The 27,720-nt window shown below is 41.3% G+C and overlaps 2 protein-coding genes across 2 annotated transcripts; both read right to left on the bottom strand.

Annotated features, from left to right (window-relative positions):
• Positions 1-416: 416 nt before the first annotated feature.
• lrit3a (info leucine-rich repeat, immunoglobulin-like and transmembrane domains 3a) lies at positions 417-7,854 on the bottom strand. The gene is made up of 4 exons (XM_084009431.1): positions 7,533-7,854; positions 5,729-6,195; positions 2,347-2,652; positions 417-2,164 (listed from the first exon to the last, which is right to left on the bottom strand). Exons 1-4 carry the CDS (start codon positions 7,646-7,648, stop codon positions 1,134-1,136), a joined length of 1,920 nt encoding a protein of 639 aa, XP_083865557.1. The 5' UTR covers positions 7,649-7,854; the 3' UTR covers positions 417-1,133.
• Positions 7,855-8,802: 948 nt separating this feature from the next.
• Positions 8,803-26,989, bottom strand: gpm6aa (glycoprotein M6Aa). Its single transcript, XM_084009288.1, has 7 exons — positions 26,562-26,989; positions 15,193-15,385; positions 14,923-15,079; positions 13,618-13,771; positions 12,808-12,884; positions 11,937-12,002; positions 8,803-10,896 (listed from the first exon to the last, which is right to left on the bottom strand). Exons 1-7 carry the CDS (start codon positions 26,596-26,598, stop codon positions 10,744-10,746), a joined length of 837 nt encoding a protein of 278 aa, XP_083865414.1. The 5' UTR covers positions 26,599-26,989; the 3' UTR covers positions 8,803-10,743.
• Between the last annotated feature and the right edge of the window lie 731 nt (positions 26,990-27,720).

Genomic DNA, 27,720 nt, shown 5'->3' with positions numbered 1-27,720 from the left:
CCGTGTAGCTCTATATTTCACTTCTATACGAAGCATTGTCTTTTATTCATAGTAGATAACAGGCACTCTTCTTTTCTTCGTGTTCGGTGTTAGTGTGTCTTCATCCAAGTATCACACACATGGACATATACTGCACAGTACACATTATAGTACATGATGAAGGTACGACTACGAGTACAAGGTGCATTGTAACACAGGGATTTAGTTGAAGCCTAGAAAGAGCACATTAGAATATTGCCGGTATATTAGAGAGGGACAGTCATTTTTTTTTGTCTTTTCTGTATCTACTATACAAATAAATGCCCATTAAAAAGTAATATTTTCAACATTTTTGAAAATTGTATTTGTGAGTACACCTATGTACTCTGATAACACAGATAGCACAATACAAATATAATTCAACAATTGTTCAGTTTATTAAAAACAAATGTACAACTCCATTTATAGACAAATGTATACATAAAGTAATAGAAACTGGCAATGTTTTGTAAGACGAGACACGTATTCTATCAAACACACTGCACATACTTTCTTGTCCATTAAGGCAACAATCAGCTTGATGCTTAAAGTATTAATAATGTTGTCAATGTGATGGGGAAATGGATAATGGGTCTTCTTTGACACCACCACATAATATTCATATGTGACACTTAAACTTTGGCATCGGGTACAACATGAAACGCCACACTCAGCTTACGGACAGGCTCTTTGTATGGTACTATTTATATGTTATATAAGTCCAACAAAGATGCCGTGCTGTAGTGAAAACCATTCAATATGTTTATCAAATATAAGGCTCCATAATAAATAAGGACATGACATTCAGTCATTGACTGATCTGATTGGGCTTTTAACATTTCAACAAGCAAACAACCCTTGGTAAATATGTTCATGTTAACTACACTTCTCTAGATAATTATGAAAATCTTTATAGATAAAAAGATGATGGATTTTCTTCAATACAGCAAATTATTTCTTTACATCCCCACTGTGTGAAACAAATTCATGTTTATGAAGATTTAGAAATGATTCCATACTTAATAGTTTATCAGTGTTATACAAGGCATATAAAAAGTATTTCATTTAATGTCTTACTAACATGGCGTTTCAGCTCTGGCCATGGATTCCTGGCGTCAGCAGAGATACTCAGACCGAGAACTGTCACTCTTATAGGTCATCTGGGAGTCGATGCTTGACCTGGAGCACAGGAGCATTCGCTCTGACTCGTGAGTTGCTCTCCGTGCCCAAAGCTCCGTTGGATGAGAGTTCAAGGTCCTTTGTTTCATCGTTATTGTCTCAAACTTGACATAGCTGTCTTTTTCAAGCTCCTCTTCGTCCAAAGCTGGGCCACGTCCCTTGCAGAACAGGGCGAGAATCTTGTAGAGCAACAGCGCAATAAGAGACACAACCAAAGCACACGCCATGCCGCTTATGATGATGAAAAGCTTGCTCTGCCTACCGTCCTCTAAATTGTCCAGTGTGTAGAAATCAATGCAAGGATCTTTCCCAGCAGCGCTACCTTTTGCTACAAGGCAAACTGAGTACCTCATCCCAGATGATAGTCCCTCAAGGAGCACTTTCCCACTGCCGGCATTAGTCTCCACTGTCCTTTTGATATCATCCTCATCATAGGGGGAGTATACAACTGTGAGTGGGGCATCATTAGGTAACCCATCTGCTGCCCAGAGCAACACCGCCGTGTCGGATGTTTCCTCCACAATCTGAAGGTCTTTGACGGACTTTGATGTATCACTTTTCTTGCTCTTTTCGTCCGCTGCAAGCTTCCTCCCGTTACTTCCTTGCTGGTTTTTTGCTTGCTTGAATGAGCCTTTCTCTAAACTGCTGCTGGTGGTAGTTTTCAACTTCTTGGGGACAGCAGGAGTTGTCAATATTCTTGGGAGAGCGGTGGACGTGACGCTGGGCGCGATGGGAGTGTCTGTTGGGGGAGTAAATGTGGTGCCTTGGTTAGTTGGTTCAGTGCTGACGCTGGGCCTCGGTGGAGGGATGGTGGTACTGATGGCACCAGCCACTGAGATAGAAATGGTGGCTTCTGAGTTGCCAGCGACGTTCTTGGCTTTGCAGCTGTAGTTCCCGGCATCTGTGAACGCTATCCCATGCAAGCTCATGATGGACCATCTGACGCCCTCTCCAGGTGACTCCTGGACTATAGAGGGGAACAAGAACACAAACGTTAAAATAATGCACCTTTAATGCTTTCTACACACCAGGCAATATGAATCTTCACACTATATAAGTAACTAAAGGGCATACATCTCACAGAATTTTAAACAATATTGTTTTTGCTTTCTAAAATGCTTAAGATTGAGAAAACCCTGCATATTATACCTGTGTTGTTGACTAGTGAGCCATCTGTCTTAGCCCAGTACAGAGCTGGTGTGGGAATTCCTGTGGCGTCACATCGCAGAAGGACATTACTGCCCAAAGGAGACGTAATCTTAGTTGCTGAAGTCATGACTGATGGCTTTACGCAATTGTCAAGTTCAGCACGCTGAAAAAGAACACCAGCCAGATTCTCTGGCCCACTGCAGGCCAGGAACATGTCCATCAGAACCACCGGTGTGCCAGTCATTTTGGAAAGCTCAATCAGCTTGGAGATTTTACAATCACAGAACCAGGGGTTATCTTGGAGGCCTGTAGACAAAAAACACAAGACGGTGTCAGACAACATCCATTTCAATGCAATATTACTTTAAAGTAGTAGTGTTGCTTTTTCCATGGATGTAGGACTTCATTCAAGCATGGTCCACTGGTAAAATAGAGAGAGATAGAGATAGTTTCTTAATTGCAAATTCATAAATGGAGCACAAAAATAACTTATTATAGCTAATAATTGGGTATCCATCAAATAGAGAGTACCATTAGGTTGGATGGTGGAGGCAAGTTAGCAGTTAGGTTTTTTCTTTTGCTTTAAAAATTAACCTGATTGAACATATGATGGGTGTTATGGAAATATGTACGAGTCGAAGCAAGGAGACCTCTGCAGATAGTGGATGTCTTATGCAGAAATATTGATGCCTGATGGCCATCGTGAGCATCAAGGTTTGAGTAGTATAACAGCTACGAACTCAACAGTGCAGTCCCAACCCCAATTCCGCCTCCTCTCCCTCCTGAGAAAGCATAAAAGCCTAAGTTATCTTGAGGAAGCAGCCATGGCATCTGTATGTCTAGGTTAAAGGTAAGAACTTTGTGTTTGGCCCTGAGAGACACGCTAGTGTCTTGTTTGTGACCTTGCCTCGCCTGGAGAAGCAGACACTCAGATTAAATGTGAACCTATTTATAAAATGACGTATTAATCTTGCACTGAGGGTCTCAGGTATAGAGAAAATTCCCTCGCAATGAGAATTAAATTCACGGGTGGTAGAAGCGTGGGACCTACAGTAACCTCTATATACTCCCTTACAAAGTGCTGTGAACACCTGCTGCACACAATAGGTAAGCACACGTACTAGTGCATATTAAAGCCCTCTAACCAGATTAGTTTGTCTTAACAGTAGCAAAGCACCTAAGCTGGCTCTGGCCTCCCTCTGGTTTGTGGCAACACAAACTCTTTCCATTAGCTTTTCTGTTGAATAAATAAATGCCAGTAAACCGCTGACAACTTAAACACTCTATAATCACCTTAAAATCCCTGAAATCACGGTAATCTAATCCAAACCACATTTTAATATTCAATATTCTAAAGTCATAAAAATGAATGAATAAATCATTCAACAGTGAGCATGCCTCTCTTTTAATATTGACATGAAATGGTTTTAGGATATGCTAAAGAAGCTGTCGTCTCTTTATGCGTGTATTTTCTTTTTCCACCCGACAGCCTAATCCTGTCTCTCCTTCAAGTACACCACAGCACACAGCCAGCTCTCTCGGCACGGATAAGCTTGCTCGCCCTTATGCTGCCTATTATCCCTCCCACTGCACATGCAACACACATGTAGTGAACAAATGTACAGTTTTGTTAAATTCATAATATAATGATTTACTCACATTCAGTTACAAAGCTGATTTGAATAAATATACTGAAATACTGAAAATGTATTTAAATTATAGACATATTTAATAAGAGAACATTTTTAGGAGGAATAGCTAAAACTCACACGTGTTTTACTATTACTAGACTTAGTGACAGACCTCCAACAATCGTAGTTTTTCCTTTAAAACTTCCTATTCCCATCTGCACTGATTTAAAGCTAAAAGCAAAACAATCCCATATGTATATTTCCTCCTTTGTTGCCCTTCCCTTGACTGTTTCCCAGCAGTGACAGGGCTTGAAGTAAGTGGGCAATAGTACAAGATATTTCAGTAACAACTCCCATATCAGTGATGCCGTGCCAAAACACACAGATCAGTGTTTTTGTGCCAAAAACACAGATCAGTGTATACGTGGCAAAAACAACCTTGCATGGTAACTGAACCAGAGGTGTATAGTGTTAATTTACTTTTAAATACCAAAATGTAGTAAAACTGCTCCTTTCAATCATCACTATAGTTTAATGACTATGTATGTTAAATGTATGTCAATTAAAATGTGCAGTGGTTAACTATATTGTATTTCTAAGCAATTATTGACTTAGAATAAACTGGGCAATACCGTATATTGTGAAGCATGAAGTGATTGTTTATTTTCATCTTTTACAGTATGCACACTACTTCAGTAGTAGGGAGCAAACCTTATTCATTATGAGCAGAGCATGTAGTCTTAAAGCACACAACCAGTTTCTAACTGCTAGCTATCCTAAATATGCACATTTGCATATGCAGTCATACTGTAGATAATGTCATTTCCACTTCATGACTTCAATAGTTTTAATTGTCATTAAAAGGAACATTTGCAAAAGTGTATTGGCCTTGATTTTAGTTAGAGAGAACTATGACATTTAATCTTGGAAATATGGGTGTTTCAAAAATGAAAAGTCAAAGCTCATCCTGGCTTTGGTACTGTATATCCATTGTATGTTTATTCTATTGTATGAGTTAAATATATTATAGATACTGTAACACAAGGGCCTTTCACACTGTCCTTAGAGGGACTGATAGCCTGGGAAAAAGAAAGCTTTCACATTGGCACCATCCTGGCATAAACCAGAGATTACGGGGCTCTCCCCTGAAAATCGACTAAACACAGAGTCAAAAGTTACCCATATGGGTTGGGCTGAAGTAAACAATCAATTTTAAATCACGTTTTTCTTGTCCAACTCAAATTAACATCATTCGAGAATGTAAACAACAGACACATGTCCCAATGAACATTTAACCCAGAGCTAGTGGAAGTGTGAATATAGTTGCAGTAGTGGGTTAACCATGCGTTAACAATGTGTGTGAAAAGGGGCAAAGATATCTTAGGGCTGGTAAAGCCCTAAGATTTGTCGAGTATTTTATTCTCACAGCAGTTAAGAAAAGTAGGCCTTACCACGTGGTTATGTCATTTTGACTCTTCATTTATTGAATTACCAGAAAACATGCTATATTGTGATATATACCATTGTCGAGGTATAAATTGACCTCTATCATGATAGAAGATTTTGGCTACCCAACCCTAATTAAGCATCAACCTCTACTTAGAATACGCTAATTTGATTGTGCCTTGGCTGCCAATACCAGGACAGGTTTGAGGTAGTTTGAACAAGTCTGGCTAGTGATGGAGTGAAGTTTCCTGCTGTGGCCTTAATATCCTATAAAACTAAGCCGGACCCAGCCGTTTTATCCTTACCTAACACAACTTTCTGGGAGTTGTTGCTCGAGATAGGTGCTCCGTTGAAGGGGGGCCAGATATCCATGAGATCAGAGGGCAGGGTGGCTAATTTGTTGCTGGATAGATCCAAGTACGTTATGTTGATGAAATGGGGTATAGCCTCATTGGGAACATTAGTGATTCTGTTGTTGTGTAGATCCAGTGTTTTCAGCCTGGGCATCTCTTTTAGAGACTCCCACGGGAACACGGAGATCATATTTCCATCCAGCCTGAGTTCGTGGAGCACTTTGAGGTTGTAGAAACTTGCAGTATCCACTGAGCTTATGGAATTGTAAGTAATCCACAGGTATCGTAGGTCCACCAGGTAGTAAAAAGCTTCTGTTGGGATTCGCCGCACCATGGTTTTCTCAATACGCAGTTTGACCGTATCCACAGGGACGTTGACGGGGATGTCGGACATGTCTGGATCATTGCAGAGTACAGATCTGAAAGAAAGATGCATGAGTTAAATGGTATGAATATATCCTACGGCCAGGTAACAAAACTGGCATACAAGCGGAAACACTCAAACCAACTTTTCCAATGAAACAGCAGACAAGCATTTAAATAAATCAAAATAATGACCAGTCTGCAAGATATAAGTATCTATCTGGACATTCGTCATTCATATCCATCCAGACTCTGTTGTGATGTGGGATGCTCTGTCTGACATGGCTGTAGTCCATCTAAAGATGCTTCCTAGATGGCAAGGTCAGAACTAATGACTGTCATCACCATCACAACCGCTGGAGGTGGAATATCAGGAATCAATCCTAGTCAGTGATGAAGACCTATGTGCAAGAGAATCATTTCATTTTATAGCTTTCAATAAAAGAGTTTACTAGCTATTACTTTTAGCTTTTTGGGGCTATGCCAATAGTGTCAATAGCGCTGCACCAGAACATGTGACAAAATACCATTTAGAATGTCATCTTCAGTAGTATCATGCCTGCAAAAGTCACTTTTCCTATGTTTTGCAACTCGTAAATCAAGCTTCTCATTTGTTAGTGAAAATTCCCTCATAGAGTAGAAACCATACAGGAATTACAATAGCATTCTATTATGTGTTGCTATTTAGCATTTCTCTCTCCTTTTATGTGTGACTCAACATGAAGGATTAGGGATGTCCTGTCGCCCAGACGGGGATGGATGCATCGTGGAAGAGGGTTCAGCACTGATCAGACTAATTATGCAGGTGGCCATTAGGTCTTTCTTGGGGTTAAATGGATTGGTACCATGCCAGTGCATGTGCATCATGTCAATACAGGTCAGTGCACCCTGTACAAATTGTACTGTGGTGCATTTTGATAGATTATCTAAATATATTTGTTTTGACAGTACCTGTGGGTCTATAGAATTTAGATACTGCCTTCTGGGCTACAGGACAATGACATTTTAGCTAATTGTTGCATATCTAAATGGGTTCCCATTCAAACTTTTGGATGGAAAAGGGATGGCTTAAAGGGTTTTAGCGTTGTGCTCCTCACTAAACATGAAAATGTAACTTGTTGAGTGTGTCCCCTGTACTTTCCTTTGATTTGACACGGATCAGACAGCAGGCGGTCTGAGTCCGGTTGTACTTGATGCTCGTTAAAATTTATCATCATTGTTAAATAGCTGAAAAGCTGAACAGTGAATATATAAAATAATCTTTATTTATTTATTATTCATTATTTTGTAAGTTAAGGTATAAAAACGTGACCTAATAAAGCAAAGTTCTAACAAAGGTTATTTATTTATTTTACAAATGTCATTACATTTTCTTGAATTTTGAACGATTTACCTGGTTCCTGTGCCATCGGTACGTCCATGGAAGACACAGGTGCACTGGGACGGACAGAAGGGATGAGCCATACTGAGGCAGCATAGGAATACGTTCACATAGAGAAGTCGACGCATGGTTTCACTGGATGCACCCACAGTTCTCACGTTGAGAAAAGATCAGGAAAAAAGATATCCGGATTCATTGAGAGCCTAAATAAGTAGTCTTCCCCCCTCAAAAAACAACAAAAAAAGAATAACAAAAAGAGCTTTCAAAGTCCATTGGAAGCCACGGTAAACTGAGGATCTAATTACAGTACAGGTCACCTGTCAGATGGACTGTGTGTGGGTGGGGGGAGGGTGCTGGATTAGTGGAGGATTTCCTGGGTTTGACAGGGTCACGCACACTAGGTGATGGGGCAGGACTAGTTGCATGGCGCTAATCTAATAACATTAGCTAATTCTGGAGAGGTTTCCTATCAGGTGATCAGTCGCACCTTTTGTTAATCCATTCGGCTCCCAACCTCACAATTAGTGAGTTAAATTTAAACAAGTAATGTTCATGCCAGCCCTGTGATAGTCTGGCGATCCTGGTGACCCGACCCCGAACAAGATAATAATGTTGATATATATTGGATGGATGTTCACGCCGTCACCGATGTAAAATTCATAGTTACACCCAGCAGGAACATGCACTCGGTACATCTTGGACACGCCCTGTTTGGTTACATCCAATCACCGTGCATCATTTTTTCCCCCTGGCATTCTGACATAGGTTCCTCTGACGCTCATGACACTTTTCTTAAACATATTATTGAGCCCAAGGCCATATGTAAGAAGTGTGAGCGTGTTCTCTCTGGCACCAGGGCAAAGTGTTATCTTGGATGTGATATATTACCTGACTGGATGCAGCACTGGCTTAGGATAGGGGGCCACACCCAACCTGCCTGCCGATGACAGGTTCACAGTAGTGTATCCCTTTCATATACATCAAAGTAAATATATATATATATATACACACAGTATATATATATTTGGAATGACTGCGAGGTAAGGGAGACATCTAGTGGTAGGAGGGAGTACTGAGCGTTTCCTTATGATGGACATCAATTTCCTTTCTTCTCTTAAAATAGTAATCCATCTCTAGACTAAACTAATCCTGCCTGGCCAAAAATGAATGACTCACTGAAAAGTTAATAGCAGTGCTATCTACGAATCCTATAATACCAACAGGAGACTAAATCTCTTTAACCTAAACATCAAAACAAAATAAACACTGGACGCAAAAAGTATTTATTAACAAGTACACAAGTGAATTTTATTAATGCAAGCAAATTTGATCATACAGGTCAAATAAGCCACTTCAAGCTGTTGGCACATGAATGTACAAAACATATTCAATTTAAAGCCTGCTACTAAGCATTCGTAGTGAAAGTACAAAAGACTAATACGAGGAGAAAGCTGAAAGCATGATTTCAGAGCATCACAGAGTAAGCAATGTCGGTACAAGTATTAGTTTTAAGACAAGGTTGAGAGCTCATCACAAACTAAATAGACACAACTCAAAGACTATAGTCGCTAATATCGGTAGCATAACGCGGTAAGCATGGGAGGTTTATTACTGCACATATAAACGAAGGGTTGATCCAGCAAGACAGTTAAAAGTGTAAAAAATCAAGAAGTGAAGTAAAGTAACTTTTGAGTCAATAAGACTATATTAATGCATGTCCATGCCACGAAAAACATCTAAATTCACAGTCGTTACTAACAGTACAGTTATCCAACTTTGAGTTGAACACCAATGCACTTACATCTAGAGAGAGCACAGAAATGGTCAAATAAGTGCATGAAACTAGCTCGTAGGAATACCGACAAAAATACTTCTTTTTTTTTTTGCCAGGCAATGACAGGCCACCTTTTTGTAGTGGTATGGCATCAGGATGTGTAAGCAAAACAGTTACTGTCATGAACAAAGTTACTGTGACACACACTTTTTCTCACATCTGACAATTCACCAAGGAGTGCCATTACACCGACAGCTGTCGGGGTTTCTTTTTCGGGCTGAGACTGATGGATGCAGAGTGGACCCGGCCACAGTGACCGTTTCTTCTTCTCACATGAGTTTTCCTTAAATGTCAGTGCTTAACATATAGGTATGCTTTGATATATCAGTATATACAGTGCAGAGTTCTGCAAAAACAGGAGTTTTTTTTTGTATTTATAAAGTTCGACTTTTAAGAAATTAAAAAAGGGGGTTATGAAAGTATGTTTGCATGTGCTTTTGTGGCTTGTGATTCACAGACCATGGAATCATTCACAGTCCTAAAATACATTTAATTGGTAAGATTATCATAAGATAACCGAGGATTTATCTTCAATTGATTTGCTTCTTTGATATCTAACCATGTCATTGTTTCCTGTTTAACAGGCTTGGCACGTCTAGCAAATATTTGTTTCGCTCTAATGATTTGGCATTTATTATTGTATTGTCTTGCTATCGTCTAACTTCAAATAGAAAAAAAAAAACACTTTCATGTGAAAGCAGTTTTAATCCCTGGGAATCGTGGTATGACAAAGGTTTATGATGCCTCATGGTTGCGTTGTGAGATTTTAGATATTTTCAAAACTAACCACCCATTCACGTACAGTACATAGTTTTTGAACATGAAATCTCCAGACACACGACACAAGAAATGTGCTTGAAAACCCTTTTTAAGCCCCTGTTGACCCCCTCAGAAATCAGCAAAAATAAATTATGCATGAGAGCAAAATGACACGTAGTATCATATAAAAAATAACAAAGAAAAAAAACAACAACACTAAGCAAATTATTCAAAGTAAAAAAGTTGAAACACTACCACTACTTCTGATCCTAAAGCTACACTAAAACTACCATCAGCACTAAACAACTTGTATCAAGAATAATATAACTGCCATAATGATAATCATAACACCATCCATGAGAGAGGTAAAGGGGCTTTTTTTTTTCTTCTGAAATGCTGTTTGTGACTGAGGAGGTTTGTGTGACGTCCCCCCCCCCCCCCCCCCCCTCCCCCACAGACCACATTGTCATATGACGCACCAGTGACATCAGCGGTGGCAAGGGCCCTAGACGCCATCCAACCCCCCCCTCGGGAGGGGATGGTAGAGAGAGATAGATAGACAGATAGAGAGACAGGAGAGAGAGAGAGGGAGAGAGGCCGGAGTGGCGGGGCCAGGCCTCACGCTGGTCTTTATGTGTAGGCGTTGAGACGCTCCTTGGAGCGAGTGGAGTGGATGTCGTGAAGCTCCTGCTCCTCCTTCGACTTGATGTCCTCGTACTTCTGCATTCGGCAGGCGTCCTTCACGTAGGCCCAGTTGGCAGACAGCACCATCAAGTAGTGGATCTGTGAGATGTGGACAATGTGTTCATATCTGCTCAGTTCAATTGAATTGTGGACACATATATTCCCTACATTAGAATGTAACGTAGATTTCTCAGTTGTATTGTCTTCTATGAATGCAAATGAACAACTTGGACTACTTTTTTTATATGAATTACAAATGCAGTGAATATTCTTGTTCGGGCATAATGGCCCTTTGAATTAAGGAGGACATTAGCAATGACCCAGCAGGTGGCAGCATAATGCTGAACATTGTCTTGGACTTGCGTTACCATGGCAGCCAAGCATATAATGAATGTATTGTGCTTTAATGACTGAGGTTTTCTCTTTTCACAAGGACTGACAGTTTCAGAGCTGCACTGCTCCTGATATGCAGAAAGACCAATTAGGCGACTGAGATTCAAACACAGATTTTTGGAAGATTTCTTTCAGCACCGAATGTGCTTTCGGTTTTGAAGTTGTTTTAAAGGCGGTTCATTATTGAGCTGCATCGTTGTATCAGCGGCCATCATTGTTTTTTCTTGGCCACCAGCTGGAAAAATAAAATCATGTTCCGGCCGCAATCTGCAGCATCATCCCTGAATAGCATACACCTTGTGTTACTCAGAAAATGGCCCCTCGCAAATTACTGAGTGATGTTTGCAACAATCTCAGAGCCTTTCTTCTCCCTGTTTCCATGACAACGGCATGACATGCCTGGCGCCTCCGAAGGAGGGAGGGAGACAAACCCTGTCTTTTTCACTGCGCCAAAATGCCTTCTCTCCCATCTACAGCTTTGCTCTCACAGGGAATCACAACACAGGCTGGTCGTGAACCAGCCACAACAACGCACCACCATAGGGCTACCCTCTTTTAAAAGGAAAAGAAAAAAGTTAACTGACGACTGCAGAAATGACGTGCTATAACCAAAGAATAAGAGAGAAGAAGAAACCAAGAATATGACATACTGCCTACTTAAAAAAATGCCCCAGAAATGTGTTTGTGGTTGATTTAGAACATATTTTGTTATTTTTTTCATCCTTTGAGTATTTTTGGTGGCTCACCATAGCAATAACAGCAGCTCCTGCTCCAGCGAGGGCACATATGAACAGGTGGAATGTCATGTCCAGCTGTAGCAAAAAAACAAAGCACAGCAGGTATTACTCCACAAGCATTAGTGCACGTCTCTGCCAAGCAAAAGGCTGCATGAATATGGAATTTAAACATTCAGTTAATTCTGTTTTACAGCCACGATCCCGTGTCATCATGGACAAATCGATGTTTTGCTTTAAGGTGTCTTTTGAATTTTGCATGCAAGTAGGGGTGAGCTATATGGCAAACATCTATCATGGTATATGCTATTTTATATTACGGTAACGGTATATATATATATATATATATATATATATATATATATATATATATATATCATATATCATTATGTTTGCCATTTATTTGGAACTTTCATTCAACAGAGATAAAATAAATAGATAGAACAAGTAAAATAAAAATGCTTTCACAGTGGAAGCTTTCAGATTCCTGACAGCAAACATCAAGAATTACAGGTCTTAAGTTTAGCAGGTGCAGATACATGCTAGTCAGTGCAATATGTGAGTCACACACATTTGTATTTAGAGTAAAAACAAAAAAAGATGTTTCTAACAGGATTTGCTCATCTTTTAATTTTAAGAAGCTGACAAAACACTGAAAAGTAACTCCATTATCTTGTATCCACAACCAGAGTTGTTCCTCATCTTGGATTGGTTGTGATGCCTCTTTCTACTCACGGCTCTACTGTGTGTGTAAATGTATATTTGATTATCCTCCTTCGTTTGTAAACACATCTTGAACATATTTATTGTCAAAATCCTGAATTTATTTAACAAAAAGTCATTCGTAACATAATTTGATACTTGGATTTTACTTTCACCTTACCTCATTGGATTCACACATCTTGTAGAACTTCTCCGATCCAGCACACACTGTTTTCGCATCATTAATTGGCACAATACCTGAAATGAATAAATAACACATGTATGGAGACTATGTGCTACAAATGTAGACAAAGAAAAGACAACAACAAAAAAACGCAAAAAAGTGGGCCAAAGGTTCATATCCAATTAAACCATTACAAAACCGATTAAATGCACACAATGTGGCACAAAGGCAAAGCATAGGCCTCTATTATGATGGTGGCAGCTGGAATGGTTGTTGACACAGAGGCAGTATTAATGGCCGGCGGTGGCTAATGGTCTGAAAGATGTGGCGCTAATTAAAAGTAATGAGCCAGCCATATAAACTACTCATATGACAGAGCTTTATTCCAGTTTAACATAATGTTATTCTGGATCATTAATGTGTTCAGGACAGTAATCCAAGGAGTTACAGTGGATCCACTATATTGTAAATATAAAAAGAAGGAACATTGCCTTCAAATTGGGTCACTTATAGTATTAAATCTCAAAAGTGACTTATATACAAAATAATGGAATAAAACAAATGAGTCTCAGTCATTACTCGCCCACATTTATCCATCACCTTAATAGTGTTATCCATCTATAATGTGAAGAAGAGATTTTTATAGAAACAAACGAGGGGATATACCTGTTTAACTTCATCGTCTGCGAGAACAACCTTTAATATACAGTTAATAGCAGCATTTTCAACAGTGTGACAGATGAGGCTGAGATCAGAAGAGAAGGGGAGGGGGGGGGGGGGGGGCACACACAGACTATTCATCCTTACCATACTGGCGTGGATCCAGGCAGAGTGACGCTCCCTCCAGCACCGTAGCATTTTGGCAAATATTCCAGATGTTGAAGTAAATGAAGACTGGGAGGGAGGTGAAAGCAGTCACTCCAAGCCAAGCCAGCATGAAGATGTATGTCAGCATGATGAACTGCAACGGCAACACAGCAACACAGCTCACATTTAGTTTCTGTGTTCATCAACACTTTTAATGGAAGTCATGTAAGAATTAACTTTCTCTATTTTCTTTTCTCTGTTTTCTGTGTCCTGACGGCCACTACTACTGCTACGACTGCTAATACTACTACTAATACTACTACTACTATACTGTCACATTGCAGAATGAGTTCCAGGGCTTAATGGAAGGACACATATGCACACAGTTCTGTGTGACCCTTTAGGTCACAAGGTGTTCCCAAGCCACTTTCTCATTTCTGGCAACTCTTCTTATTTTGGTTTATTTCCATGGCCACGAGATTAGTACACAGAAACGTAATGAACCTAATAATCACAAATACCACAGCATGGCTCATTCCTTTGCCTCCCTGTAGAGTTTCAGATTTGCCAAGCAATTATATCCCAGAGATAATCTCGTTAGGATTGCTGCAGGCTTTCTGATATGCTCCATATCAGAGAGCTCCTAATTTTTTTTATTGTTATGGCAGTATAATAAAATTACTTTGATAGATGTTTTCAGGGTCATTTTAGAGCACTTCAGCTGCGTGCGTGCATCAGGATGTTTTTTATTCTTCTTTTTGAAGTCATTTGCACAAACGCGTGCAAATCGACAAATCATTTAATGCTCAAGAGCATTACGGAGCGTTTTGCCGCCTGCTTCGTCATGCTTGCTCAATACCTACATATAAGCTGATTGTAATTAGCTAAAGTGATCATCTTTGATTTGATTAATATTTGACGTAACCTAATGATGATGCCTCTCCTGGGGTTTATACAATCTGTTCCATTTTAATATCTGTTGAAAACACCTGTCAGGCTAAAGTGATTTGTTCCAAACCCGTTCAAAAGGAGCTGGACTCATCCTATGAGTGAGTGGTGAGTGCCACCATGGCTAAAAAAAGACTTTTTTAGAGAGGCCTTTACCAACTCAGTCTAAATGTCAGGTCATTTCCCACCAAGAAACCCATAAAGACTGTTTCATTATCAGGTGATTCCTTGAAATGTGCAGCAGGACTGGGAACGTGTGTACAACAGTAGATGTTATCAATATGGTAATAAACTGTGGATATACCAAACATCCAACATAAATTGGAGCGTTAATAAGCAGTTTAATGTTAGGCCCACCCAAGCGCTGACACAGCGTCCGCAGGTGGTGATCTTGAAGTCTCCATACAGGTCTTTAATGGCTCCGCTGGTGAAGAAGCCCTCCACCATCAGCAGGATGCCATAGACGAAGAAAGCAGAAGCAATGCCGTAGATCACGTACTTGATAATGTCGATCCTGGGGAATGAAAGGAGAACCGTGTGGGTATGAAAATGGTCAATTCTTTCAGGTCCATAATGTTTTTCTTCAACAAGCGACCCTTAAATCTGACGTGGTCCGTTTCTACTCACATGGTGAAGACGTCCAGTGCATCCACGGGGCTCCGCACCACCTCGAAGTAGCTCTGGAGGATGGTGACGGTGCCGGACAGGGCCTCATGTCCGCAGCCGCAGAACAGAGCCACGCCCGCATACAGCAAGATGGTGGCTATGAGAGATGGGTATGGGATCCCACCGAGGCATTTGATGCAACATTCAAGGCATCCTAAAGACACACAAAGAAAAAACATAAAACTGTCAGTCAACAAAGACAGAAAAGGACAATTCAACTTGTCAAAGGAAATCCAGGAGGGGTGGAAATCGCTGTTCCACAAAGTGAAACGGGAGGCTTGCTATTTTGTAGAATTTTAAATAATTCAATGAAACTTTGCCAATGGGCGAATACATTGTAGAGCCATTTACTTTTTAAGAATCTCCAGCATTCAGACCGCCGTAGCGTGCATGCATGGCTGAACAAAATGCAACAACTTGACAGCTGGACTACAACCTTCAAAGCTCCCCAAAATGGAGCAAGATATTTAATGGCCACTTCCACTCCATCTCTGCAGCGTTCTGGCTTCTCCCTGTAGTCTTGGTTTGTGCAACATATTCATTCTGTCAGTTGCTCAGCCCTACAGAGGATGCTGACATTTAATTCGGCGCTAACAACTCAGCCGGAGCTTTACATAGTGATCCTGACCTTTAACCCCATTCTTCTTTGCCCAGCTTCCTGTCCCTGGGGGCCCTTAAGGTGACTAATCGCTGCTCGGCTCCAACTTCAATCTCCTGTCGCACAGATTGCTCACGGAGCAGCTGAGTCTGTAAATACTTGTGCATGCCAGCATGTCTGTATGAATTGCTTAGATTTATGAGTCTCCCTGCCATGCTTGTGTATTAGTGTGTTTTGGGGCTACTGAGTCTGCCATTTCTCAGGATAACAACAAGAGAAATGGAGTTTATTTCCTGTGCAAGCATGGAACAAAACTCTAGACTTTATAGGATCTTGCAGTGCATTGCAGTATATTTACCACGCGGACGCACTTTTCACATAGCCAAGCCCATTTTGTAAGTCTGTATTACATCGGAGAGCTGCTTTGTAAATATGCAGAACTGTCCGACGTCCACATCGATACACGCATGGGTAATCCACGAATGTAATTCCCTGCTCACAGGAACGGAAAATTCCTCCTGATCAGTTAGATCACTATCACGGCCCGTGATTTAATTCATCTGCATTCACACGGCTGTGCTCGCTCAGAGGGTCAGCTTTCAGTCAGTTGTAGACGTGATGAAGTATTTCAGGATCCATCAAGGATGATTTTTAGCCCCACCTCTGTTATGGTTATCTTACCGACTACACCTGCGTTACAAAGCAGGTTTAGATCAGAGTCAGAAGCAGAGAGTAGAGGCGGAGGAGAAGGAGGAGGAGGAGGAGGAGGAGGAGGAGGAGGAGGAGGGATATTTGCTCAGGCACCTGAGTGGAATACCAAGTAGCTGGTCCGACTGCTGGGCTGTGCCAAGTGCTCAGACGCTTGGTGCAGCCCAGACTCTCGCCCAGGCTCGCCAAGATTATCTGCATCCTCGCTGATGTAATCCAGTACTAGACCATAGAATGTCTAACCTGCCTCCTTTCTTTAGTTTGTAATCCCTTTATTCAGGATTTCATCAGTATCTATCTATCTATCTATCTATCTATCTATCCATCTATCCATCTATCCATCTATCCATCTATCCATCCATCCATCCATCCATCCATCCATCCATCCATCCATCTATCCATCCATCCATCCATCCATCCATCCATCCATCCATCCATCCATCCACTGTTTTAAAAGAGATAAATAGCTCAATTGAGGTAGTCATACGTTATCAGAGCCCGTCTTACGTCTGCTCCCTGTTTTTAGTCTGTTGTGTTTTCTGGACTCGGTTGTGTGAGGTTGGAAACGTGCCCTATTTATCCTCAAGTGAATGGTTTAAACAGGATGTTCACATCTGGATAGGTGTTTTTGTAGGTTTTCATCCAAAGGAGAAGGGTAGGCTTGCTTTGACGCCAGCTGTTTGCTGTTTACTACATTCCTGTAACCTCGCTGCCTTGGTATTTCTCCATCACACCCGCTCGTTCAGCCCGGGGGAAAGGGAAATTACCTGGCAAGGGACATCAAATTCAGCAGACACCTCACCTTTGCCTTTTAGACTATCAGGTACTGACAGTGCCATCTGACATCTTGCTCCCCTGGTGCTTTCACGCCAATTCACACCTTCATTCATGTGACTCTGTCAACCTGCGGTAGGTTTAAATCACCTCCCAATCTGCCAGTAAAACTGGTGCCGCGTCTTGGATGATTGCTGAAACAGCTCCAATTCTACAATTTAGGTCCAAAAGATTTGTTTTTTATTATTGTGGGAAAATAAAAGGGAAACTATAAATCTGTTTCCTAGAAGGTGTTGCTTTTGGTAAAAAAAGGTTGATTCATGCAAATTGTTGGCAAGTGTTTTCATTCAGCAGTGGGTTCAGAGTGTCTATTATTGTCTACATCATTCAAAATGGGTTTAACAATCTTCGATACATTTTTATTCTAGTGAAGTTACAAGGCCTTTACCAGCGCCAATGTCTTACTTTACTGTGATAAACACACTTGAGATGAGCTACCTGCAGCCAAGCCTCACTGTTCATGGTCAATGTGTCTTTTCTACAGTACTGATCCAGCAGCGTCTACGCTGCATATTTTCTTAATGTTGGTTAGGATGTAGACGTTTATGTCGGTTAGGTGTAATGTAATTCCCAGTTTGGCTTAAGTGAACAACTTAAACAACAATAAATATGAGTTTTCTTTGATTTGAGAAAGTTGTTAGAATCCTATTAGTAGTAGCCCTTTTAATGTTGTGATACTATGTTATAATACCGTCACTGCAAAACCTCCCAACAATATACATTTTTGGTGATATCGCCCCCTCCTAGCCACTTATTTCAGAACCTCGGACAGCACTATTCATTTATCAACGCACAGCAGGTGACTCTGAAACGTGCTGCATCATGTATGGTGGAATCACAAGACTAAGATAGTCAACAACCTCTCTGCACCTGCACTCTCTCTGCTACTAGGGGATGGAGAGAGGGGATGGCAGGTTAACAGCTGCATTCTGGTCATTTTACGTCAAGTTGCCTTGAAATTAGAAACATGTTCCATTCAACGACTGCAGCCAGAAATGCATGGTAAAGTGCCATTAGGCACATTTTTCAATATGTCTCTGACTGAAAGTGATTCTGTCATCACTCGGACTCATTTTCTCAACTTACGTTTTCCCTTCAGCTGGCAGGCCGTAATGTATTGATGCAACTGTGTTTTCTGACCGAATGAGAGGGAGCAGTCACATTTGTTCTCCCTGTGTAAAAAGCTTTTTTTAAAGAAGGTCTTTAGAAATCACCTGGAGGGAGCTGTTACTACAACCTTGAATTGTGAGCGTTTTCAGGAAATTCATGGTGTTTTTCTTTTCCCCACCTTTGAGTCATGCTAATTCAATATGGCACCGTAGACGTACTGAGCCCGTGCTCATCTCCCGTCATGTAGAGTCTACGTGAAGGGAGATGAGCAGTCATATCAATGATTTATGCCATGGCCTCAATCAAGGTTTATTACCTCTGCATTATTTACATTTCAGCAGTCAGATTAAACCAACTGGAGCTCGCATCTCACCGTTATTCATTTTAAACACATTTAATCTACGGCAGCACCAATATAGTCAGGTGTCATTAGGGCTCCATCACCAACAAGCCTAACAGACCTGACTGATATGTTTGCATTCTAATAGTTTATAAGCTACAACAAAAGCCGTTGTCCTGTGACTTGAATGGATGCGTTGTTCCATGGAAATTACAGGGTAAGATGGGAGCATTCAGAAGTGGATGTAACAGGAGTGATGATTTATTGATTGTCTAATTTTAATGTGTGTGTGTGTGTGTGTGTGTGTGTGTGTGTGTGTGTGTGTGTGTGTGTGTGTGCTGGGGGGGCGGGTGGTAATTAGGAGAGGGGGCGAAATGAAAATAAAATGTGGCAGGTTAAAATTACTCCTGAATAATAAATATTACATCATGGTCTAGCAGCAGATTTATGGATTGTTAAGTGGAACATTCGGTTAAGGCTACAGTATTTTCCAACTGTTTTGAGGTTAACAATAAAACTATGACTGGACCCTGCCATGATTGCGGTATGGCTGTTGTGATGAAGCGTTTAATTAGCTGATCCATGGCCTCGCTCTCATAGAAAACCTCTCCTTCGTACCAGCACATCCTCTCACTTCCTCTCTGTAACTCCTCATTGATCTCAGCCGTATGCAGATCGAGCTGGTGAAAAATGACAAGTGGCGGTGCGACGGTGACTCGGAGAGCGACTGGATGCTTGATCCATAATTTAGAAGCGGCAAAGTGCAGCAGAGCACAAGCCCCTCGCATTCATTATTCATGCTTTCTGCTTAGCCCAACATTACCTGCGATGGAAATAAGGGATCCCCTGCTTGATGAGGAGTAGCAAGTACGTGAATTGATCTTGTTCACAGATGTAGTAGGGCTTGTCTCTTGAAGCACTGAAAGACCAGCAAGTCAAGTTAGGAATATGACCTAACTGACTTTGGCTAAGACTAGCAGAGGCAGTGTGAAGAATCGTATGTGTGCTCTCTCTCTACGTGGTTTTGCTCAAGCAGGAGACACTATAGAGCGATCCTGGCCTTTTGGATGGAATATGTTATTGTTTCATGGCAGAATGGGCAACTAATCTAAAAAAAAAATAGTTTATTTTGGTACATTATTACAGTCTGGAGACTAGCAGAGACGACGCATTGAAGGTTCATGACTTTAAAAATAGGTAATTATTTGAAGTAACACTCAGACGTGAATGCTTTTAGTTCTGTTAATCAAGTAAATAACACTTGCCAAAATTGAAAATCTGGCAACACAAGGATTAGTCTAATGAATTTCGAACAAAGAGACGGGATTTCAGGAGACGGTGGGGTTTTAGATAATTTGTCCTCCACACAAAAAAGCCTCTGTGTAAAAAAAAAAAAAGAAAAAAAGTGAAGCCTACATGACCCCAAACACAGAGGTCCAATCAACAGAAGGCATCTCCATAATACAAAGAGAAAGGATGACCCCCCTCCTGAGGCCCCTCCCACCTCCTACTTCTCCTCCATCTGTCAGTGTCATATCCGACAGGCAAAAGGGACACACACACACACACACACACACACACACACACACACACACACACACACACACACACACACACACACACACTCTCACACACTCTCACTGACCCAGTCAACACGAGGGATGAGGTTATCCTTAAATAATGCTTCCAGCTAAATGACGTCCTTCAAAGAAGACATGACTCTATAACATCCAGGGGCCGGTTGGAGTTAATTACCAGAAAATATGCTTCCTCTAATCAGTTTCTAGTTCTTCAGTTTCCAGTCTTATGCTTCGATTTGTATTTCCTTTTTTTTTTTTACTTTAAGAAATGTAAAAGTTTCAAGAGCCCCCCAAAAGAACTCCCAGATTCACCTTAAATGATTCCAATATTTCATTGTAGTTCACTCACTGGCCCTGCTAACGAGCTGAAAGCATATATGATCTTCGTCTGGCCTTAATTCTAACTCATTCTGTCTTTTCGCCTGAGTTGCTGTTGAGACATGTGCAGACCAAGCATTTCATATTCTTATCAGCTGTGATGTGCACTGTGTCAGAGTCTGTGAATAACCCTCTTAACTTAAAACTCACGCCGATGCAATTACTTTTTGGGCCATCAGTAATTAGTTGAAGCCTAATCGACCCCTGAAGTGTGTACTTGTGACACCAACGCCTAAAAAGAGACATTGCCCTTGTTTGTTTTCAGGTGCTGTAACTTGAAATGTTGCTGTTTAACTGAGCGTCAGTAATGTGACCAAAGTGATATTTGCTACTTTAGCTTTGTTTGGCCCAAAGGCATCACAGATCCACTGAATATTCTTTCACTGTTTTCATCCCAATGGAGGGAAGGAGTGAGGCCTCATTAAAGGCAACAGACACATTGGATACTTTCTTACTGGGCCTCTCAATGTTTATATTTGTATTTATATATATAGCTGTATTAGCCTTAAGGCATTTTTTCTCTTTTGCAAATTGGACTGAAACATTCAAGGAAATGAATATCATAAAATTGCTGGTTTCACAGACAGCAGAATATAGTATTCAAATAATAATATAGATGGTAATAGCCCGGAATGATTGTCTTTTTTGCTGCAACCTTAATAAACATTGATGATTTATTTTTGAAGAATATAGGCATTACTTTTGATGCAGTTATAGCCTGCAAAGAAACTTAATAAGATGCCGAGTGAGAGGAGGAAATAAGCTAAATTAAATAAAGGGGGTGACAGAAAAGAAAACGATGATCTAATTTTATGTCTGGTGCATGTTGTCTTCACATACAATGCAAGACATCTAATCAGACTCCGTGTTTGTGTATCCAGCTAGCAGATATTAGTTCCTTGTTACCAGAGGAGTTTTGTATGGGGGTGGGGTGGCACTGAGCCTGGTCCTAGAGAGAGAGAGAGAGAGAGAGAGGGGGAGATCTCAGTGGGGGGATGGTGTGTCTGTGTCAGTCTGAGAGTAATGGGTGAATACATGTCTCGTTGCTTTCCTATATTTAATGCGCAGCCCCCCTTCCCCTGAAGCGAGCAGGTTTTTTTTTCAACTCTCGCACGCCCCCCCCCCCCCATCTCCTCTGCGCATGTTTAATCAACCAGTATGGTTGCCATGTCAACCACAGCGCAAAATCTGAGAATAGACTGGGTACTTCAGAGCCATGACCCACTTACTGTATGTCAACAAATTCAGTGGGACAATAGTGACTGAGACACATTACACAGATAACCCCTCTGGGCAAAGAGGACGTTACAGGCCAGGTCCAAAAGCTCAGCCACTGATTTCCCCCCCTTCTCTTTTGCACTGAGAGATGGAGGTCTGAACATGACTCCGTGACTGCTGAGCAGGGACGGGTCTTTTGTTTGTGCCGGGTTCACTCCAGGAACTGAGGAGAAAACCTCAAGAGAAGAGACTCGGGTTGTTCTTTTACTATCAATTTGTACATTTTACGCGTTCAGCGGGGTGAAATGATCGGAAACGTCATCGGCAGCGAACACGAAGGGATTTAAGTCACAGGTCCTAGACAATACATTTTTATTTTATTTTATCTATGACTCCAGAATACACTCTACTTTGTATAACCTTATTTAAGCTTGATCAACTTTACTATATTTTGAGATTATATGAAAACACCTTTTATCAGCTTAACCATCTCTCCACATATCAGTATGTACATTGTACTCCTATATCATAGGACAATGCAAAATCACTACCATGCCGAATGGCTGAACTATCATACGACATCATCGTAACAATAAGGCTCTTCAGGTACGGTGTCAAAGTGCATCATTATGTTTTGAACACCTGTTATAGTCTTTCCAAAATCTGAGTTATTCTTGCAAGAACAATGAGAAACATCTCCAAAGTTCTCCACTAATAGCTCCAACAAATTTCACAAGAACAATTGGTGGAACTCCCTTAACTTTGTCTTGGCTGGGGGAAGGTTAGGATTCAGAACAATGAGTCGGAGGGGAGGGAGGGGGGGAAGGAGAAGGGTTATGTACCGTAGCATGAACAGAACTGATACCGTACTGAGTCTAAGCTATTATTTCACACTGGTACAGCCTTGGCAAAAAGCACTCCGACCATCATGAGACTCAGTTGAAGTCTGTCAATTTAATTCCTCAGGGCTAGCAGGCCTTTAAAGTAAGATGACCAACCCCATTAAATGACAAGAAAATGCAAATATAAGTATAGAAAGGAAGGAATTTATTCAAGAATGTCGTAATAATATCATCAAACATAATCAATTATATACCATATAAATATCCCATGTTAAATGAAGGATCGTGTATACCAACAAAACCATCTAACCACCTTTATTCAAAGCAGCCTCTTGTGAACTCACCAGGCTTTAAACTCGGTGCAACTTTGACTTATTTATAATAACCAGTGTTTTTATTTCAAAGTGCATGACACTCAGTGAACCATTAAAAAATACAGCGTCGTTTCTCTGTTGCTGCCATGTTATTTGACAGATTTTGAGTTTCAGGTAAATTGACAAAAGCATTGATGAGATCCTCGTCGTGAAACATCTTGCCGTGTAAGCAGCCTGATCAAACGGATCAAACAGAAGGACGAGCGGTTCCTTGCAGTGCAGTTTCTTGGCTCAGTAAAATGCTAACAGGTGTGCCTTCCTCAGTTTTTCCATTCGGGCGACAATCAACAACACCAGTGTGTGAACAACCTCCAGAACGTTGTTTGGTTTAGTCTTTAAAAGTATTGACTCTCTTATGCTCCTTTGCAGAACTTCATACTGCAGAACTTTCATTCATTTCCATCATTTGGTCTCTGTGTTCACATTAATTGAAAGCTGCTTTCTCCACCGTAGGGCGTTGGTTTGCTTCTCGCTGCTGATTGGGCCCCCGTGGTACATAGTGTGTGCTGCTACATTTGGCTAGCAGCTGAAGTGAGCGGTGCCCACCTGGTGCATCTGACTCATAATCTGAGATTTGGGCATTAGCATGCTGTTTGTGTGTGTACTCTTTGACACCTCCACCTTCTTGTGAGGTGGAATTACCCATTTGCAGTTTATTTGGGTGAACAAAATGATTTTAAATTGACTTTTTTAACAGTGACATACATTTCAAATAGAAAGTAAATATTGTACAAGGATTGCAATATAAGCCCCTATAAATGTCAACAGAGAGCCCCCCATCAGCTTTTAAAATACAGTCATGGCTGCACAGAAATATTATGATAGTGTGTTTTAGAGAACTTCTGCTGTGAGCAATACTCGCTTGAGTGTTTCCTCCCCTGAGTTGATCTTTGATGGAGTGTAGCTTGCTTTGGGCCAGCACCACACTGGGCCCGTCTGACTTCCTCATGCTATCCCTAACAACATATTCTTTTTTACTCGACTTGTGTGATTGTGGAGATGCACTTCCTGGTTGTAGCTGTGATCTCTCCTGAGAAGGAGTGAAGATTCCTACAAACAATTATTTACAGAGTTCCATGAAATCAAAGTGACATGGAACCGAACCTGACAGGGTGGCTTTATTGTTCATCATGCTTCATCAGAGCAGTCGTTTCAATCATCTGACGTTTTTTCGCCAACCAGGAAAGGAGCTGTCGGTCCCACATGGTTAAGTGACCATCGAGCCTCGCTACCTTGTTCTAACGTATCTCTCTTTGATTCTGTCATCCTTTATCAAACAATAAATCTCCCGAATTGTTGTCATGATTGTATTAGAGTCTGTTAATAAATGGGGCCTGTCTTTCAATCTACTTAGAGCACTCGTTTTTCACCTATAGGGAAAGCACACCTTCCAAACCCAGTTCACTCTTGTGAGATCGATTTAGAAATAGACCTTACGATACAACCTTCTTCATTTTTTTGTAGAAGTGGAGTTAAATAATAGCATTATTGAGCGAATGCCCAGATTCACCTTTAAAGGTTATCCCTAAATTGACTATCACCATGTCATCTACTGTAGTAAGGCCTTAGCTTTTAGCTCTCTCTCCATGTTGCTTTTAGCATATTATACACTACATTTGGAAGCAAATCTGTTAAATATACTTCTAAGTTACTCAAAGTAACTATAGTTTCCTTATGTTTGTAGCGATTCATGATGGCCTGTCTCCATGGCGACTGAATACATTTTTCAGGCAGCTGGACCAGATTGAACGTCAGCTTCTTAGGTTACAGGTTGGTAATTTACTGTTAAGCAAACTGATGTTTACAACCGCAAATGACAGGCACAAACATGGGGACAGGGGATGTGGACACTTTCCTTTTTTCTGTTTGCATATACTCCATTACATCATATCCTGAACCTCTTTTCCTCGCTTGAGTTTTAATCTCAAAGCCATTCATTGTAGCCATTAAACTTTCTGAAAACAATAAGGTCATCTGCAAAATGTTTGTCCAGTTTTACAATCTCCTAGCTATTCAAAAGAAAAGGTTTGCCTATGATCTACAATTAGGCTAACGGCGCTTGCAGGATACGAGTGCACGCTAACTCTTTACAAACCTGAATGGACATGGCATACAGAAATGCATAGACAGCTTGCATGGCTGCATCTTTCAGGTGAGTGAGCATTTGTTTTAGTGACCAAGGCTGAGAGATTTTGCTTTCTGAATGGGAATGCCCGAGTACACACCGAGCAATGGTGACTATTGGATCAAAATCTGTAAAGTTTGCATATGCCAAACATTGCAAAGTGCCATGGAAAGTGCCCTCATAATCCATCCTGCAGCGATTTTGTCCCTTTAATCAATGGGGAACAAATAGAGTCTCCATAGCTACTGGATGTGCATAACTAACATTTTATCAATCATAACTGTATTGTAGCTGAGTTTGCTTCCTTTATTCTCCCAAGCTGCTTACTTGTCTCTGTACCTTTCTGTCTCTCTTCCTCCCACACTTTCAGACACATGGAACTATTCCTGTGCTTCTGAAATGTCATCAGCAGGAGTGGGTGAAGAGAGAATAGATAATGACTACACTTGGCCACTGCCATGGCAACTGTTTCAGCTCATGTGTGTGGAGGCTGCAGGCAGGAGAGGCGGGAGGGAAGAGAAACAACAAACATATGAAGCCATGTCACATGAAGAAGGGAATCTGGGAGGGAGTGAGACAAGGAGAGCAGAGACAGGGGTGTGTTTATCCTGTCCGTCTCTGCTCATCGTTTTTTTGGGGGGGTAAACAAGCTCTCCCTCTCTTGCTTTTGTGGCTCCCGAACATACACTGAATCATTCATGCTGAGAAAAGGTGGACGGAGTGTGTGTGAAGTATAAATAGGAATTCCGCCTTGCACAAAGCAAACACTGCCCCTTTTAAACGAAGGAAAGAAAACCCCAGCTCCTGCATCAAATCCACAGTGCATGTTGCAAAAACACTGCAAAAACACAAAGCCCAGAACCTGAAAGCTGATGAATTAATGAGTGTGGGAGCTGGGGCTCTTCCCTCTTCGTGTTTCCCTCTCAGCCATCACGACAAGCATGAAAGCCTTATCAGGCAAACAAAGACAGTCCATCCCTCACTGAGGCGGTTCACACCCCTCTGACTACCCAAACGGCACATATAGACGTGCACTCTTCAGTGGAGTGCTGACACTCAGTGCACAAAGGAATTACCACAAACAGCTGCTCTCCTATTCATAAAGGGAAAGGCTAACATTGGTGCAGTCGTCTCTGCAGACACCACTGGCACACCAACAAAACCCCCACGTCAGATTTACTTCAGCAAATCTCCCCAAACATGCAACAGACATACTTTCTTACCTTTCTGGGTTTGCCCTTCGTCCATGTCTTCTTCCATTGCGCTGGTTCTGTTTTGAGAGCAACAAAAGCTATGCAAAAGAAAATGCCTGTTTGGGGGCAGATTCAAAACCTTATTTATGTTTAAGGGGGTAGTCCACAAAGCACTTCCGCTTTTTTTCCTCTGCGTCTCCCTTTTCCACTTTCTCTAGATGTCCCTACTGAATGCCGAGATTGCCTGTCAGTTGTGGTTTCTGTCAAGCGTCCGGGGCGATGCGAGGGATCACTGAGTCTTTGTGGTGCTGTCCATTGCGAGCTGCTGTGGCAAGTGCTGAAAACCTCCTTGGTCCCCGGTGGAGAGGGAGGAGGAGGGGAGGAGGGGAGTAGAGGGGGGGGCTGGATGGAGCAGAGGGTGGTCTCTATGGTAGGAAGGAGAGCGCATGTGTGACGGAGGGGTGTGCAGCTGAAGAGGCAGGGCTGTAAAAAAAAGTCAAATTAAGACCCTGAATGTACCATTGGAATATAGACGGAGCAGTGACTCCAGACCTTTGACTGTGTCTTGTTTAGACAGGGGTTTTCACACGTTTGGGGGTCATCATTTAGACCCCTGACCACCCTAACCACCCCTGGTTCACAGGCTGAATGGTTAAGCCCGTCGCCCCCCCATGGCAGTGACTCTACTGCATTAACTCAAACTCTCCTTAAATAAGGGAGGGGGGACATCTGATTTCCAAATGGGATTCTCCTAATCTTATTAGTCATACAGATTCAATTATACGATCTCCAAGGAAGAGTCGCTGGATTCCTATCATGTAGCATTCTATATGTGTAGACAGACACTGCATAAGAATGCTGATTTTAAGAATGTTTGACAGCTCATTGTCTCATGCAACTCTTTGGTCATTCAATTAATTTATACTTTTCATATTTACCAAAATATTGATATTTTCAGAGATATGCATTTTGTCATTGGTTAAATGCCTGAAACTGTTTCTACACTATACAGAAGACTCCCCTGTTAAATTCCATAGCATAAACACTGTTGCCCATACAGTTGGAATATTTCGTTTTCAGACACAATCCTCTGCTTATTCCTATTTAAATGCATCAGTAATCACTTTTGACCAGGTGCAATGATTACATGTGTCCCAATAACCCAGGTGAAATGAATTAATTCATACCA

Source organism: Eutrigla gurnardus (assembly GCF_963514095.1).
Source record: "Eutrigla gurnardus genome assembly, chromosome: 5".
NCBI classification, from domain to species: domain Eukaryota; kingdom Metazoa; phylum Chordata; class Actinopteri; order Perciformes; family Triglidae; genus Eutrigla; species Eutrigla gurnardus.
The sequence above is the reverse complement of the archived record's forward strand: the minus strand, read 5'-3'. Positions and strand labels throughout refer to the sequence as shown.